Source organism: Struthio camelus, chromosome 2 (genome assembly GCF_040807025.1).
Source record: "Struthio camelus isolate bStrCam1 chromosome 2, bStrCam1.hap1, whole genome shotgun sequence".
In the NCBI taxonomy this organism is placed as follows: domain Eukaryota; kingdom Metazoa; phylum Chordata; class Aves; order Struthioniformes; family Struthionidae; genus Struthio; species Struthio camelus.
The window spans coordinates 61,740,803-61,753,882 of NC_090943.1; the positions used below are offsets into that span (position 1 = coordinate 61,740,803).

At 38.3% G+C, this 13,080-nt stretch overlaps 1 protein-coding gene across 2 annotated transcripts in view; it reads left to right on the forward strand.

Moving 5' to 3' along the window:
- Nucleotides 1-13,080, forward strand: part of CNTNAP2 (contactin associated protein 2) — a 1,135,762-nt gene that overhangs the window by 342,995 nt on the left and 779,687 nt on the right. For both annotated transcript variants that reach the window (XM_068936036.1, XM_068936037.1), the window contains exon 2: nt 3,919-4,029. In XM_068936036.1, coding sequence (XP_068792137.1) covers nt 3,919-4,029 — 111 coding nt within the window. The remainder of the gene's footprint in view (nt 1-3,918; nt 4,030-13,080) is intronic.

Below are 13,080 nucleotides of genomic sequence, written 5' to 3' on the forward strand. Positions count from 1 at the left end.
GGTGTTAATACATCACTGAGATAAATGGCATGGAGGAGAGTTTATTTCTTTGGTGCTGCGATGCTAGCAGGAGAGTGTGCCCTGTAATTGATTAACAGGGCATAGTACACTGACTTATATAGGGAAAGCCATTATACCTCAGTAACAAGAAGGTATATATGATTCTGGTTTTAGTACGTTAAAAAAAAAAAAAAAAGATTCTGCAGGAAATAACTAAAACTGCTGAAAGAGCCAAAGGTTCCTAAGGTTGTTTTTTTTTTTTTTTTAAATCTGTAGCGTAACAGCATTTTCTATTGCAAAGAAAGTTTAAATACTACAATATATTTTGTGAAACTTTCATATGGGGTTAGAAACACTAGCTAGTGTAAGCAGCCCTTTAACTTTTTTCTGTAGGGCCTACAGCCATGAGTTATTGATGGGATTTAATACCTTTTTTAACATGTCTATTCACTTTAAATAAAATTCTTTCCTAGAACTCTGTCTAAAAACAAACAAAAACAAAAAACCAGACAAATCTGCCCTCTCATTTAGGTTTCAAAATATATGGAAGTCTCCAGTGAGAAAGTGAGGTATTGGTTGGCCTCCCAAAGCAGGTGTGGGAAGAGAGCGTGGCTCTAAATAACAGTGAGGGAAACCTAAATCAGATATTCTCCTTTTTCCCCAGTACTGGTCCTTCTAAGCAAGCTGAAAAAGCAAAAGGTCCAGATTCAGTACTCATAAAACACACATACCCCAAACAAAACGTGTTCATGAAAGGCTGTAAAAAAATTTTGACCACAACAGCGATTACAGAGTGATACTGCCTACAGGCTTTTATTGTCTTTTGGACTATGCCAAGCTTGCCTGTCGTATTCCTTTGGTCCAGGAGGAGGTGTTAGTGGAAGCGAGAGACAGGCGAGGCTGTGCAGGGGAGTGATGACTTAAAAACTAGTCCCATTTCTGAACAAGGTTTTACATACTTCCTTTTGCTTAGATTCATCACCTGTAGCAGTAAGTACTATGTCAAAGTAAGAAGAGGAGGTAAAGATTTCCTCAATAGTTACTGGGATCTGTGAGACAGTAAGTTCTCCTGAATTTCTGCTATTTGGAGATGTGTTTTTCCAGCTATGATGGGTTGTTTCTGAACGTTTTCTAAAATACAGCTTTTTTTTTTCCTACAGTTTGAAATTAAGATTCCAGTGCTACTTAACCCTCCCCCCCTTTTTTGAGCTGTTCTGTTGTGTAATAGGGTAGCTCTTTTGTTTTACAAATATTGCTAAAATGCCATGACCAGTAGTTTCCCATTATGCTCAATGATCTATCAAATTGCAACAGTAGTGAATTTTTTTTTACTGCTAGATCTTCCTATTCCTGATATTCTTCTGCAAAGATACAAGGTTTTCTTTTTTCCCCTTAAAGAAAACGATGAGTAAGAAGTGCTATGGTCATCTAGAAAACATGGGACTGTGGGCGTGTGTTTCGGAGGAGGGGGAGAAATCATATAAACTTAAGAATTTGATTTAAATACAGAAAATCCCTCTCAGATATAAATTTAACAGATTTTTTCTGGAAGCGTGAGGAATGACGGATCAGATGCTATATAACAAAAAGGTTTTATAAGTGTTCAGATTTGGTTCCTTTGGCATTGCTACCCATGCATGAGATAAGCCCCATATTGGGTAAAGTAGGCTTACTGATTCCTAGGGAGGATTACACGGGACTGATAACACTTTTTCTGTACTCTTACTGCATATGTATGTGTATGTTAATAACTGTGTGTGTACATATATATACACACACACACACACAAAAAAATAAGTGTGAGCACATTTGGGCTATATTACATAAATAAATGTATGTAATTAGATTTGTCTCTAGCTTCTTGTTTTTTGTTTTTTAATTTGATTACATTTTCCAGTGTAACTAGTGGCTTAATTTCTTTTTTTTATAGCTGATTTTAATAAGAGTTCATGTGGAAATGTATGGGGGGGGGGAATGAAGCTGAAAAAATAAAATTTTCAACTTAAGCTTGCAGTATTCCTGAGGACCTGCTTTTCCTTTGCAGTAACTACTCTGTTAGATAAGCATGGGAAAAAGCTATAAAGAAGTTTCGCTAAGAGTACTTAGCGCACTTCTTAAGTGATCTCTTATTTTTAAATGTCTTTTCTGTTTTTATCTGTGCAGCAGTATTAATGACAAATGACTAGTTTTAGCTGGCTAAAAGCATGAAGTGGCAGAGAGCGCTTTGTCAGCAGCGTATAAGTTGGGGGGAAAAAAAAAAAACAACAAAACAACCTCCCCCCCACCCCCCAAAAAAAATCTTGATAGGTTACCAAAAACGTCAGCAATGCTTTTTTGGCAACTTGCTCTGCCCACTGCCAGCCAAGATCTTACAGTCGGCCTGTCCGCGTAGGCGCTGTTTGGAGGGGCGAGGGGGCGGCGAGGTGCCTCTCCTGTGGTATGAACGCTAATGCTTAAAACCGTCTATCTTCCCGTGTCAAAATGCTGCCATTAAATACGGCCTTAGTGAACTTTTTAAAGGCACTGGGGTTGGCCTTTAATTTAGTGTAAAGCAAGTGCCCTTTGCTCTTGCCTGGATACGCGTATGAATTTTTTCTCCCTTAAACTATGGGAGGTTCGTGAAGGCGTCTTATTTGGTTAAATGTCAGAATACCGATTCACGAACTAGGGTCCTTCTGTACTGCCGTGCTTCGATCTCTGTCGCTGTGTAAGTCATTTTATTTTTCCTTACGCGGCACTGGAAGTTGTAGGAGCCCCATCTTATACATGGCTTGATTCACTTGCATTTCCTATTTTTATTTAAAATTCCTCTTTTGAGGATGGGAGTAATTCATTCTCTGCACGTGGTGCAAGCTCAGGGGCTGGGTAACCAAAGGCTTGTACCAAAGTTACCTGGCGTGGCGGTGTTGGGGATGCTGCCCAACATCGGGGAGGACCTGCTGTTTTCCGGGTGCCTAAACTGAGGGTGTTTCCCTTTAAAGCAGACCCTGTGTTGCTCTGTGTGTGTGTGTGTATATATATATATATATTTTTTTTTTTTTTTAAGTAATCAAACTGATGGGGGCAGGTTGCTTTTTTTTTTTTCTTGTGAGGATGCACCTAAAATGTAGATGGGTAATTTAATCTATGTATTTCACACATCGGTTGGAGTGACTGAGGAAAAAAAACAGAGCAAAGAGCAGTGCATTAACTGCTCGAAGCATTTGAAAAATCAGCAGCCAGCTTTTTCGTTTGAACTTACGTAGTTTGTAGAAAAAACGACAGCAGATGATTCCTTTTAAACTTTTTTCTTTATTAGAAAGGCAAAGATTTGGATCATTTTTTTCCCCATCTATCTTAGATGTTAATACCAAGTTAATCTTCTTTATACTAAGCAAAATAGAAGTGAAGTGCTCAAACGGATTATAGAGATTATACTAAAAAAAAAACTATTAAAAGATTATTTCCTTAACTTATTTGCTCAGTAAATTGGTAATATGTGGTAATTCATAGGCATTGATTCATGTATACTAATTTATTTTTTATTAAAATATCAGATTATCAGCACTTCTATCACAGAACTAAAAGTTTACCTTATCTGCTTTTCATGAAGCTTTCACAATAACAATTACTTTTTTTTTCTTAATAATATCCTTAATAAGAGTGGTGGCCTACAGTTAAGGATTAGTATTACCAAACCGTGTTGAAGTCTTTATGGAAAAATTGTTAGTTTCCTTTAGCTTTATTTTTCCATGTGTAATCTAAAGTGGGCCGATAGCGTTTTCCTACTACTCGGAGACCTTTGCATCCAAAGGCATCCCCCACATACAAAAATAAGGAGGCTGGGGTATTACTCAAAATAAAAAGACAGACTGCATTGCCCCTTAGTGTGTCTGACTGAATGACAACATGCAGCAAATCTGTTTTCTTGCGTTTCAGAAAAATGCGATGAACCTCTGGTCTCGGCACTCCCCCACTCTTCCTTCGGCAGTTCGTCGTCTATGACAAGCAGCTACGTGCCAGGATACGCTAAGCTCAACAAAAGAGGAGGTAAGGACTCGCTCTATCGTATGTTCGGGGCCAAAACAACGTTGGGCAGTATTTTTAAATCAAAAGCATTTTCATCTTAAAATACTAGTGCTAATGTTTGTTTCAGGTGTCTGACAGACCGTTTTATAACGGGAATGTGTCTCTTCTCCATTGAGTTTGACAGTAATTGCACTCCATTGCACCACAGAGAAAACCGTGCTACTAATAACATGTACCAGCATGGGCCAAATTTCTAATGTTGATGAAGTTGCACCACACAGTTGCATGATGGCCTTCAGTTAAAAGGGCATACCGTGTTCATAGGGCAAACGAACACTGGCAGTGCCATGCTTGCTGGAGCAAAACTAAATAGCCTTGATGTGCTTTACTGATTTCACTTGTTCCCCACCTTATTAATAATTGCTATCATTCAGCATTTCTAGTGCCTTAGGAAACTTACCCCTTGCATGTTTTCCTGTGAAAACAATGCAGTATTGTTCAGAAATAACCAAGCTAACTTGACATGTGGTTACTGGAAGCATAGGTGCATAAGTATGATGCTCTGTCTGGTGTAATTATATCCTTAGAGGTATGCAAATTTATTCCAAGGCCTGAATGCAAGTTTTAAACTTCACCCGTAGGAATTTTCTTGGTTTTCTTGCTATTTCTAGATGCCTGTGCACATACCATTTTGATATCGATCTCAAATTTCACAGGAATATGACACGCTTAAACATGAAGCTTTAGATTAACAGAAAATTATTGCTCTGAATGCTGTTCATTTGATTTTCTTCTAAATAATATCAGTCTAAAAGATCTTACTAAAATTCAACAGGTTCTTGGAGAGTTAACTTGTGAATTGTTTCCCAAAAATGTGTGTCTGGGGATATAACGAGCTGGCGTTGGGGAGTGGGAATTAAGAATTCTTTTGAGTTCAGGGAGGAATAAGAGACCAAGGGACTACAGTGCCCCAGTCTTGCGAACCCTGAAAATCCATAACAGTGGCAAAACACCAGTATTGTAGAAGGTTGGCTTATTTGCACTGCTTCTCTAGTTTTCCTACTCCTGCAGGAATTATGTTGCTCCTACCCAGACCATATTCTATTTCCTCAGAAAACAAAAACCAATGAAACAAAATAGGCAATCTCTTTTTCTTTGGGGATTTGCATACAAAATCTGAAATGTTTTCAGCTGGTGGAATACTCTTGAAGTTGGAAGCAGGATTCATTGCATCCAAATTACAGCCTAGGTTGCCCATGTTCTCCACCAGCTTTTTAAAACGACAGCATGTGGAATTTCTGAGATGAAGAAAGGCGTCTTATGAGCAAGCCACAACTTTGCTGTTAGCCTAATTCAAATCTTAACAGTATAATCAAAAATAGATATTTACCTAGACCTGATTATTCCAAAAAATGAGAAAGGAAAATAAAAATACTATTACAGAGGAAAAGTCCTGATTTAAAAAAAAAAAAAAAGTATATAATACATATACACGTGCTCCCTCGTGTCTACTCCTTTCTGCAGTAATTCTGGGTCCAGCAGCACATGGCTGCAGCTGGGATGGGAGGCTATGGTGGGTTGCAAGCATCCCAAGCTCTTTGCTGGGAGGACAACACAGACATTGATATTGATGGTGAAGGGAGTCTTTCCTCCTCATGGGAAGATCTGCCCAGGGTTGGGTTTTTTTTTTTGTTTTTGTTTTTTTAATGCCTTTTTCCAACACACACCTTGATTTCCAGGAAGCGGGGCTGTGCTGACCTGTAATCCCCAAGCAGGGTGGGCAGTGCTGGTGGCACGGACAGGTTGTTGATTGTCTAGAGGTCACCCTACATGAGGGGATGAGTTAGGTCTGAGGTCAAGCCAGGAAGCCCAGTCAATCAGTTGGGAAGAGCAGGGGGACAGAGCTGGGTGCAGGAATGCCCACGATGTGGCTCAGGTGGTGCCTGGGAGCCCCAGCGGGAGATGAAATGGGGTCCTGAGCCCAAGAGCAGGGTGTGGATCCCCGGGTGGCTGGTTGGGACAACTAAGACCTATTGGTGCCCTCAAACCCTGGCATTGATCTTTGTCTACTAGCCTGCAAGTCTGTATATCAGTTTTCACTGTACCTGCTGTGTTTTACATATGTAGAATTACTTGTTCTTTGTTCTCTCTATTTATTTATTTACTTATTTTATTCCTAAAATCAGCATTACTCACTCCTAAGGTTACTTTCTTTTAATGAGTAGCTGACCTGGTGAGTTTATAGCCCTGTTGCCTCTGGCATGATCCTGTGAATAGTACTTTCAGCACCTCTGCTGTTATCACATGCTTGTTACTCCTCTACACCACACTTTTCTCTTAAAATAGTAGTTCATTCTATGCAGAATGAACTCCATGTCTGAGCATGGATTTTGATGGGCTCTTGGGCTTCTTAATTCATGTTTTTGAAGTATTTATAGTTTAGATGAAAGAAGCTATGTATAAAGTAGCATTTCATTCCTAAACGCTGCTCATCATTTAAGGTTGAATTCTGTTGTGTCTGTTCGCCTTTACATTCTTTTACTTTCTATTCCCTGTTCTAACATAGAAAAGTTAGTCATTGGGGGGATCACTGTTATAAAATGCAACTTCATATCAGCTTGGTGGGCAGAATCCTGCTATTGACTTTACATGAGTGTTTCTCCTTATAATTTACTAGACTACTTATTCTGTTGTAAATAAAAGGCAAATCAGACATCTGGAATTTATTTTTTCCCCTTCAATTATACTTGCCCTCCCCCTTTTTACCCTTCTAATCTCTTCAGTGCAGTTATCTTTTAATGATGTTCTTCAGCAATATGGGTCTACAGTGCTGTCATTAATCAAACTGTTGCTTAATTTCCTCTATTAAAAGGTCATTTGAAATGTAGCTTTCTTACATCTCTTTGCTTAAATAGCAACTACTTAGGTTGTTGTCATCCTTATCTTAATACCTATTTCTGACGTATACACACACAAACACTTCTGAAAAGCGAATCCTCTATATGTACGTTACCTAATTTTACTTTCCTTATTCTAGTGCCCGTAAGATTACTGAAGATTTTCCATGTATGTGTTTCACATGACAACTCAGCCTTTACAGTGTTTATGCTTCTGCTTCTACAAATGATGGAAAATAGCTCAGTTTTAATGCTGAGCTATTTTGCAACACCATGGAATTACAGATATTGCTAATCAAACAAGTAATAAGGGAATCCAATTCTTTTTCTCTCCAAAGAGTCATTACCAGCTAATAGGTTCCCAAATCAAATGTGCTATCTAAACCAAACTGTGCTTGAGTCATTAAATGGAAACAACTCCTCTCTCTCTGTCTCTCTCCTCTAGCCTCAAACCCTTTAAATTAGGGAAATATGCATTTGAAAATTCTAGTATCCAACCCAGTTGTAATTTTCTTTGCAGTTTTTATGGCATTTCATTCTAGACTGACAAAACACTTTAGGAGAATAGATGGTGCACTTCACTGATTGAGATGCTGATTCACTGAACAATTGCATCATGTTACTAAGATGGTTGCAGCTACAGTTCTGACTGTAGTTGTTTAGTTTTGGTTTTCTGCTATAGATATCACAATTGCAATGATGCACATCAAAGGGTGTAATATCATTAAGGTTTGTTGTAGGAGACTTCAAAAGCTGCAGTTTTATTTCTGATGTTTGACGTTGCTTTGTTCATAAATCCCATGGTTTGAGTTCTTAAAGACAGAATCTGAAATATCTTTTAGTATCAGGAACACCTACATGTATTGCATCAAGCAATGTATAATTCTGTGGCAGAGTGCTTTAAAATATGTAATGGTCTAGGGAAGCAGAGCTAAAACTTGGAGGAATGACCTTAATCCGCAACTGAGCCACTAGGATGCATGTTTAGGAGAGTTTGCCTTTGTTAGTACTGTTTGTGGATTAGTGCATATCCCTTGTTAAAAGACATGCAAATTTGATGGACTGTGGATAACTTGATTAGAAAAGTTAACCTCTCCATGATCTGTTTACTTAGTTTTTGTGTTCCTCTGTTTTGCCCCTTCTTCCTGTTCTGAGATTTATTTCTCATTAGAGTAAGCTTAGAGAGATATCTTGAGTTTTTTTCAAAAAAGTAGGTATTTTTGGTGAGAGGAAAGAATGCTGACTGGAGAAATAAATATTCAGTGGTTACTTGCAGGTCTTGCCGGGCTATGCCAAAGTTCATTTTGTAATTCTTTTACAAGTGATAACAAAACAAAAAAGTTATTTACAGGTGACCTCATTGTTTCTTTTTTGAAGTAAGGCTGTTCAAATAACAAACCCTTACATTTTTCTAAGTTAAACTAACAATTTACCTTAATAAAGTTTCCCATGTTAAAAGAGATTATGCCTGTCCATGAAGTTTGTGTATTTCACTAGCTTTTTTTCTTCTAAAACCAGCAACTTTATTTCTGCCATAAAAGATTTGATTTTTTGGAACTATTTTTCTTTTTTATTCTATTAAACATTATGTGTTGCTTTGGAGTTTGAAACTGCAACTTCACTAGATTCAAGTAAAGATAGACTTGTTTTTATTACTGTATGCTTGGTATTAGTTAAAGGATGTTCTATCAAATTAATATTTTTTTATTTTTAAACAAGTAAGTCTATTGCCTTAGAAGTCACTCAGACTAAATGTGTGCTAATGAAGTTATTGAGTGCACCACAACACATTTCAATTCAAATGTATTTGATAGTCTAATTTACAAAAGTTTTCAGAGTTCCTTCCATTTTTGTTACATCTATTCTCCTGTTAAAATAGTCCGTACTGCTGCTACGTTACTAACTTGAGTGGCATCAGAGGAAAAGAGAATTATCAGTTAGCTCTTTCTAGAGCTTTTTAAAATCTATCTACAGAATGCTTTTGCATAATGTCAAGGTTATAAGGTCTGATATCTCATGACCTGCCATCAAGGGAATCAGTGGGCTGCATCACATCATAAGGAGGATTCTTAGCACACCTCTGATATAATGCATATCAATCTTCCTTTTAATGGTTCCCAAGCTGTTGGACCTTACATTTCTCACTAGTACAAGAATTAATGCTGCTGATCATGCATCTCATAGCATTTTAATTTAGGGGAGAAATTGTACATTATTTCGACATAATATAAGGTTATGTAATGTAATTGGAAGCTGCTCGAGGCTGATCAGAGTCTTGGAACTTCAGAAATAATCCCAGTAGACAGTGGGAGTGTGAAGGTCAAGATGAATCTTTGGATGTGTGAAAATTATCTCTTGCGCAGTGAAATAAAGAAGAGGTTTGGCATCCAGGGCTCTTCTGCAACTCCAGTGTTGGGAAATCTGAAGCTGTTGACCAAATAGACAATGGGATATGGTGGCGGTGGTAGTGAGGGTTCTTAAGGACAGCTGATGTTCAAAAAGTAGTCCTTTTATCACTGCTATAAAGCTCCAATCTTAGGCGTTCACTGTGCTCTTTGGGGTTTGTGACCTTGACGTGTTATCAGGATTATTGATGTGTCTATAAAGCAAGCATCAGAAATCTTAAGTGTTGGCATAGATGTAACTGAGACAGCATATTCTTCTCTATGGAACTTTAAATTTTGGCTTCTGTATGGAAGATTCAAGAGCTTATCTATAGCGGGATATGATCTTTTTATTTTGGCGATCATTCCCAGTAAGCAAATTAAATCCATTCTGCAACAGCTCTGACTATCAATTAAAAAAAAAAAAAAAAAAAAAGCTTGCGTGAATCTCACCTTAGAAGGAATTTGAGGGCACAGTTCCTAGGCACTTTTTAGCATGGCTATTGAAATTTCTCAAGACCATAAGCAATACCATTATTTTTCCAATTCCTTATTACACTGCCATAATGGGGTATGAAAAGAATATGGATATCCTTTTGACAAAGTGAACGTAGGAGGACTGGTTTGCACCAACCTGGATTCTGTTTGGATTTCTCCTTTCAGGTAATAAACCAGGAATTTAGTTTGCGCGTGAACCTCAAAGCAGGGAGGTGTTCACTCCGTGCTGACATTGTCCCTGCTAACAGAGCAGGGAGCTGGTGTGCAGTATTTAGCACACTGAAAACCCTCACCTCGGATTACTGGGATCTCCTGGTGTGAACAAGTCCATTATGTACACTAAGAATGCCTTTAGGCAAAAAAAAATTCAGTAAGTCCTTATTAACACTTTGAGGAAAGTTAGTAGAGAATTTGCACAGCATTGACAACTCTATATCTAGGTTACTGAACACTGTCTTTTCTGAGTAGGTAAGCACTTAAGAGCAGTGATTGAGTAGCACGGCGTGACGGCAGTGAGAAAACCCACAGTATCATTCGCCTAGATTTTGTATGTCTGTAATAGAGCTCTTGCTGACTAAGAATTTAGAAAGAGTTAAAACATGGTTGCCTTTAAAGATGAATTTGCCTTTCTGTAAATATGTGCCTTAGACAAAAGCATGTTGTGCAACACCACTAACACGTTAGCTGAAACTCTATACTGTGTAACGCACAGCAGATGAAACTAGGCGATCAGGAGTCGATCCAGATTAAGCACTGTGACCTATTAAATAATTATTTGTTCTATTTAAAAATGTGGCAATATAAGTAATACATCACTGAAAAATCCTCTAGTGGTTAATTTACTAATGAATCCTTAGAAAACATATTTCCACTGGACACCCTCGTTTGTGTTGCATGCATGTGAACAAAAGTAGTTTGGGAATGTTTTAGAGAGACTTCAAACAGCTGATTTATTTTTATTTTATTCACTTGCAAAGTGTAACTCCTTTAGGACTGAGGGCAAATGAAAGAGTACTTTCACAGTGATAAATAACATGGCCTTTTGGTATTATTTCTATGAAAAACCTCTATACAACACGAACTTGTATCTCTGGGTGGGTGGGTGTGGGTTTGGGGTTTTTTTCCCCCTTTCTCTTAAATCCATGAATAATTTGGGCTCAGCTCATCATTTGGAAGTTCTTCTTAAGCTATAAAGAGAAGTCCTGTAGAAAAAGGTGGTTGCCTCCTCATGGCCATTATTAAGTGGTCAAATGTTATTGTTGGGCTCATATTTCTCTTGTATATTTTATCTATCTCATATCTTGCTACAAAATGCCTTCTGTCTATCCCTCATCTTCAGAGCAGGAACCCAGGGACTTTTGCTTTGATTTTCTTAATGTTGTTCATGTGCCATGAATGCTTGTGTATCTCTGTTTTGAAGACAGCTGTGATTGTCACTTGGTTGACTTTAGCACTTGTTTTCTGTGCTTCAACAACCTGGCTCTAATGGAAAAAAATTTTCATAAGTATGCATATTGTGCAGAAGGAACTCCTAAAAGCACAAATAATGTTTATGCTAGCTTATTCCTCTGGAACCACAGTCCATTTCAGTCTCGTGTGACATATGACAGTAAGAAAAACCTATTAGAAGATAGCGGAACTAAGACTTTGCAGGGATGGGAGATGGGGAAGAAGCTACAAAAGGGAAAAATTGCCAGTGTACCTCAGTGACAGGCTCATGCTTTGAAAAAGTACCTTTAAAAGAGAGGGCCAGCACCCTTTTTATTCAAAACACAATCAAAGAAACAGTCTGTAGAAAGCAAAGCTCAAATATCTGAATTTAAAAATAAAACATTGTTTATGTTATTGTTCGATAACCCAGTAAAGTACAGAGATGACAACCATTTTTTTAGTTCATAATTAATTGTTAATTAAAGTGTTCAAATCACATAATTGGCTTATTTGACCTATGTCTAGATGGGGGTGAGGAGTCAACGGTAAGGACAATCGCGCTCTCAACCTTTTGTGTGAACTCCTTGCTCACAAGTCATTTGCAGAGGCAGCAGTTCTTTGATCAGCCATAGACACCTGCAGATTGGCCAACAGTCCAGGGCCCCAGGCTGCTGGGGACAGCAAGGCTTGCTCCCTAGAGTTATTCATCCTAGATGCCCTCTCCCGTATTCTCCAGCGGCAGGAACAGCTCTAGCCTTTCTCCTTGAGGGTAGCCAAATTCATCGCTTGCTATCTCTAAGAAGCCCGGAGTTGACTTTAAAGGTTTCTGAAGCAGTATTGGGATGTTAAGCTGTAAATGCTTAAGAAACGTGCTCAAGGGATCTTACTGGCTTCATGTCTACCCTGCCTTGAAAAGGCAGATCACGGAGCAAGCTAAAGCTGCTTAGCTCTCTGGCTTGGCTCAGAGGACATACATGCATTTTTTTTGTTCACATCTGAACTGGAGCTAGTGGCAGGAAACACTGGATGACTGAAAGTTTATACTTGAACTTTATGGGCAATATCGTATCTCTCATCTTTTTCTCTCCTACTTTTGCAGTCAGCTGCTGCAGTCAGATTTCACATGCATATGAGTCTTATATTTAAGATGTGTTAAAAGTCCTCGCAGCAATTTTTAAATGTTATTGAATTTGTATGGCTCTTATTGTGTATATGTTTTGGAAGCATTCATTAGGTACTTCATAGAAGTATCGCTTGTGCATGGAAATGTTAGTGTTAGTCATATGATGTATTAGGTGTTAGTGCTAGAAGAGTATTTCCAATGGCAGGTTCTTGCCTGTATAAAGGCAGTTTTTCTCACAAAAGGAGAACAGTTTTTCTTGAATTAGGCACCAGAATGTATATTCGCTCCTTCTCAAGACTGAAGAAGTTTCCTCTGGTGTCTAATTTTAATTATTAAAACAGGCAGTGGAGTTTGCCCCTATTTAAATAGGGATAGCTGGCACACTTTGCATAATTAAATTTTAGAGGCAATATAAAGGGTCAAACCGTGGTTTGAAAATGCATAGCATGTTTCAGATCCTATTGGCTGCTTCCTCTACCCAACACCTCAAAGTGAACTTGCCTACACTATAGAGATGCCATACTTAAAAATAAGTCAGAAAATGTCATGTTACCTCTGACAATGGAGCTACTGCACTTGCACAGATCAAAGGGTATATGCATGATAAAAACAACTCCAGGTGTGAAAATTGGCCAAGCTGTTTAGATAGGTCCATCACATGCAGAAGCAGCATGGGCAGACAGATTAAGGGATCCCTGGCAAGGCTGGATCCCAGGCTGTGGATACATCAGACCAATTT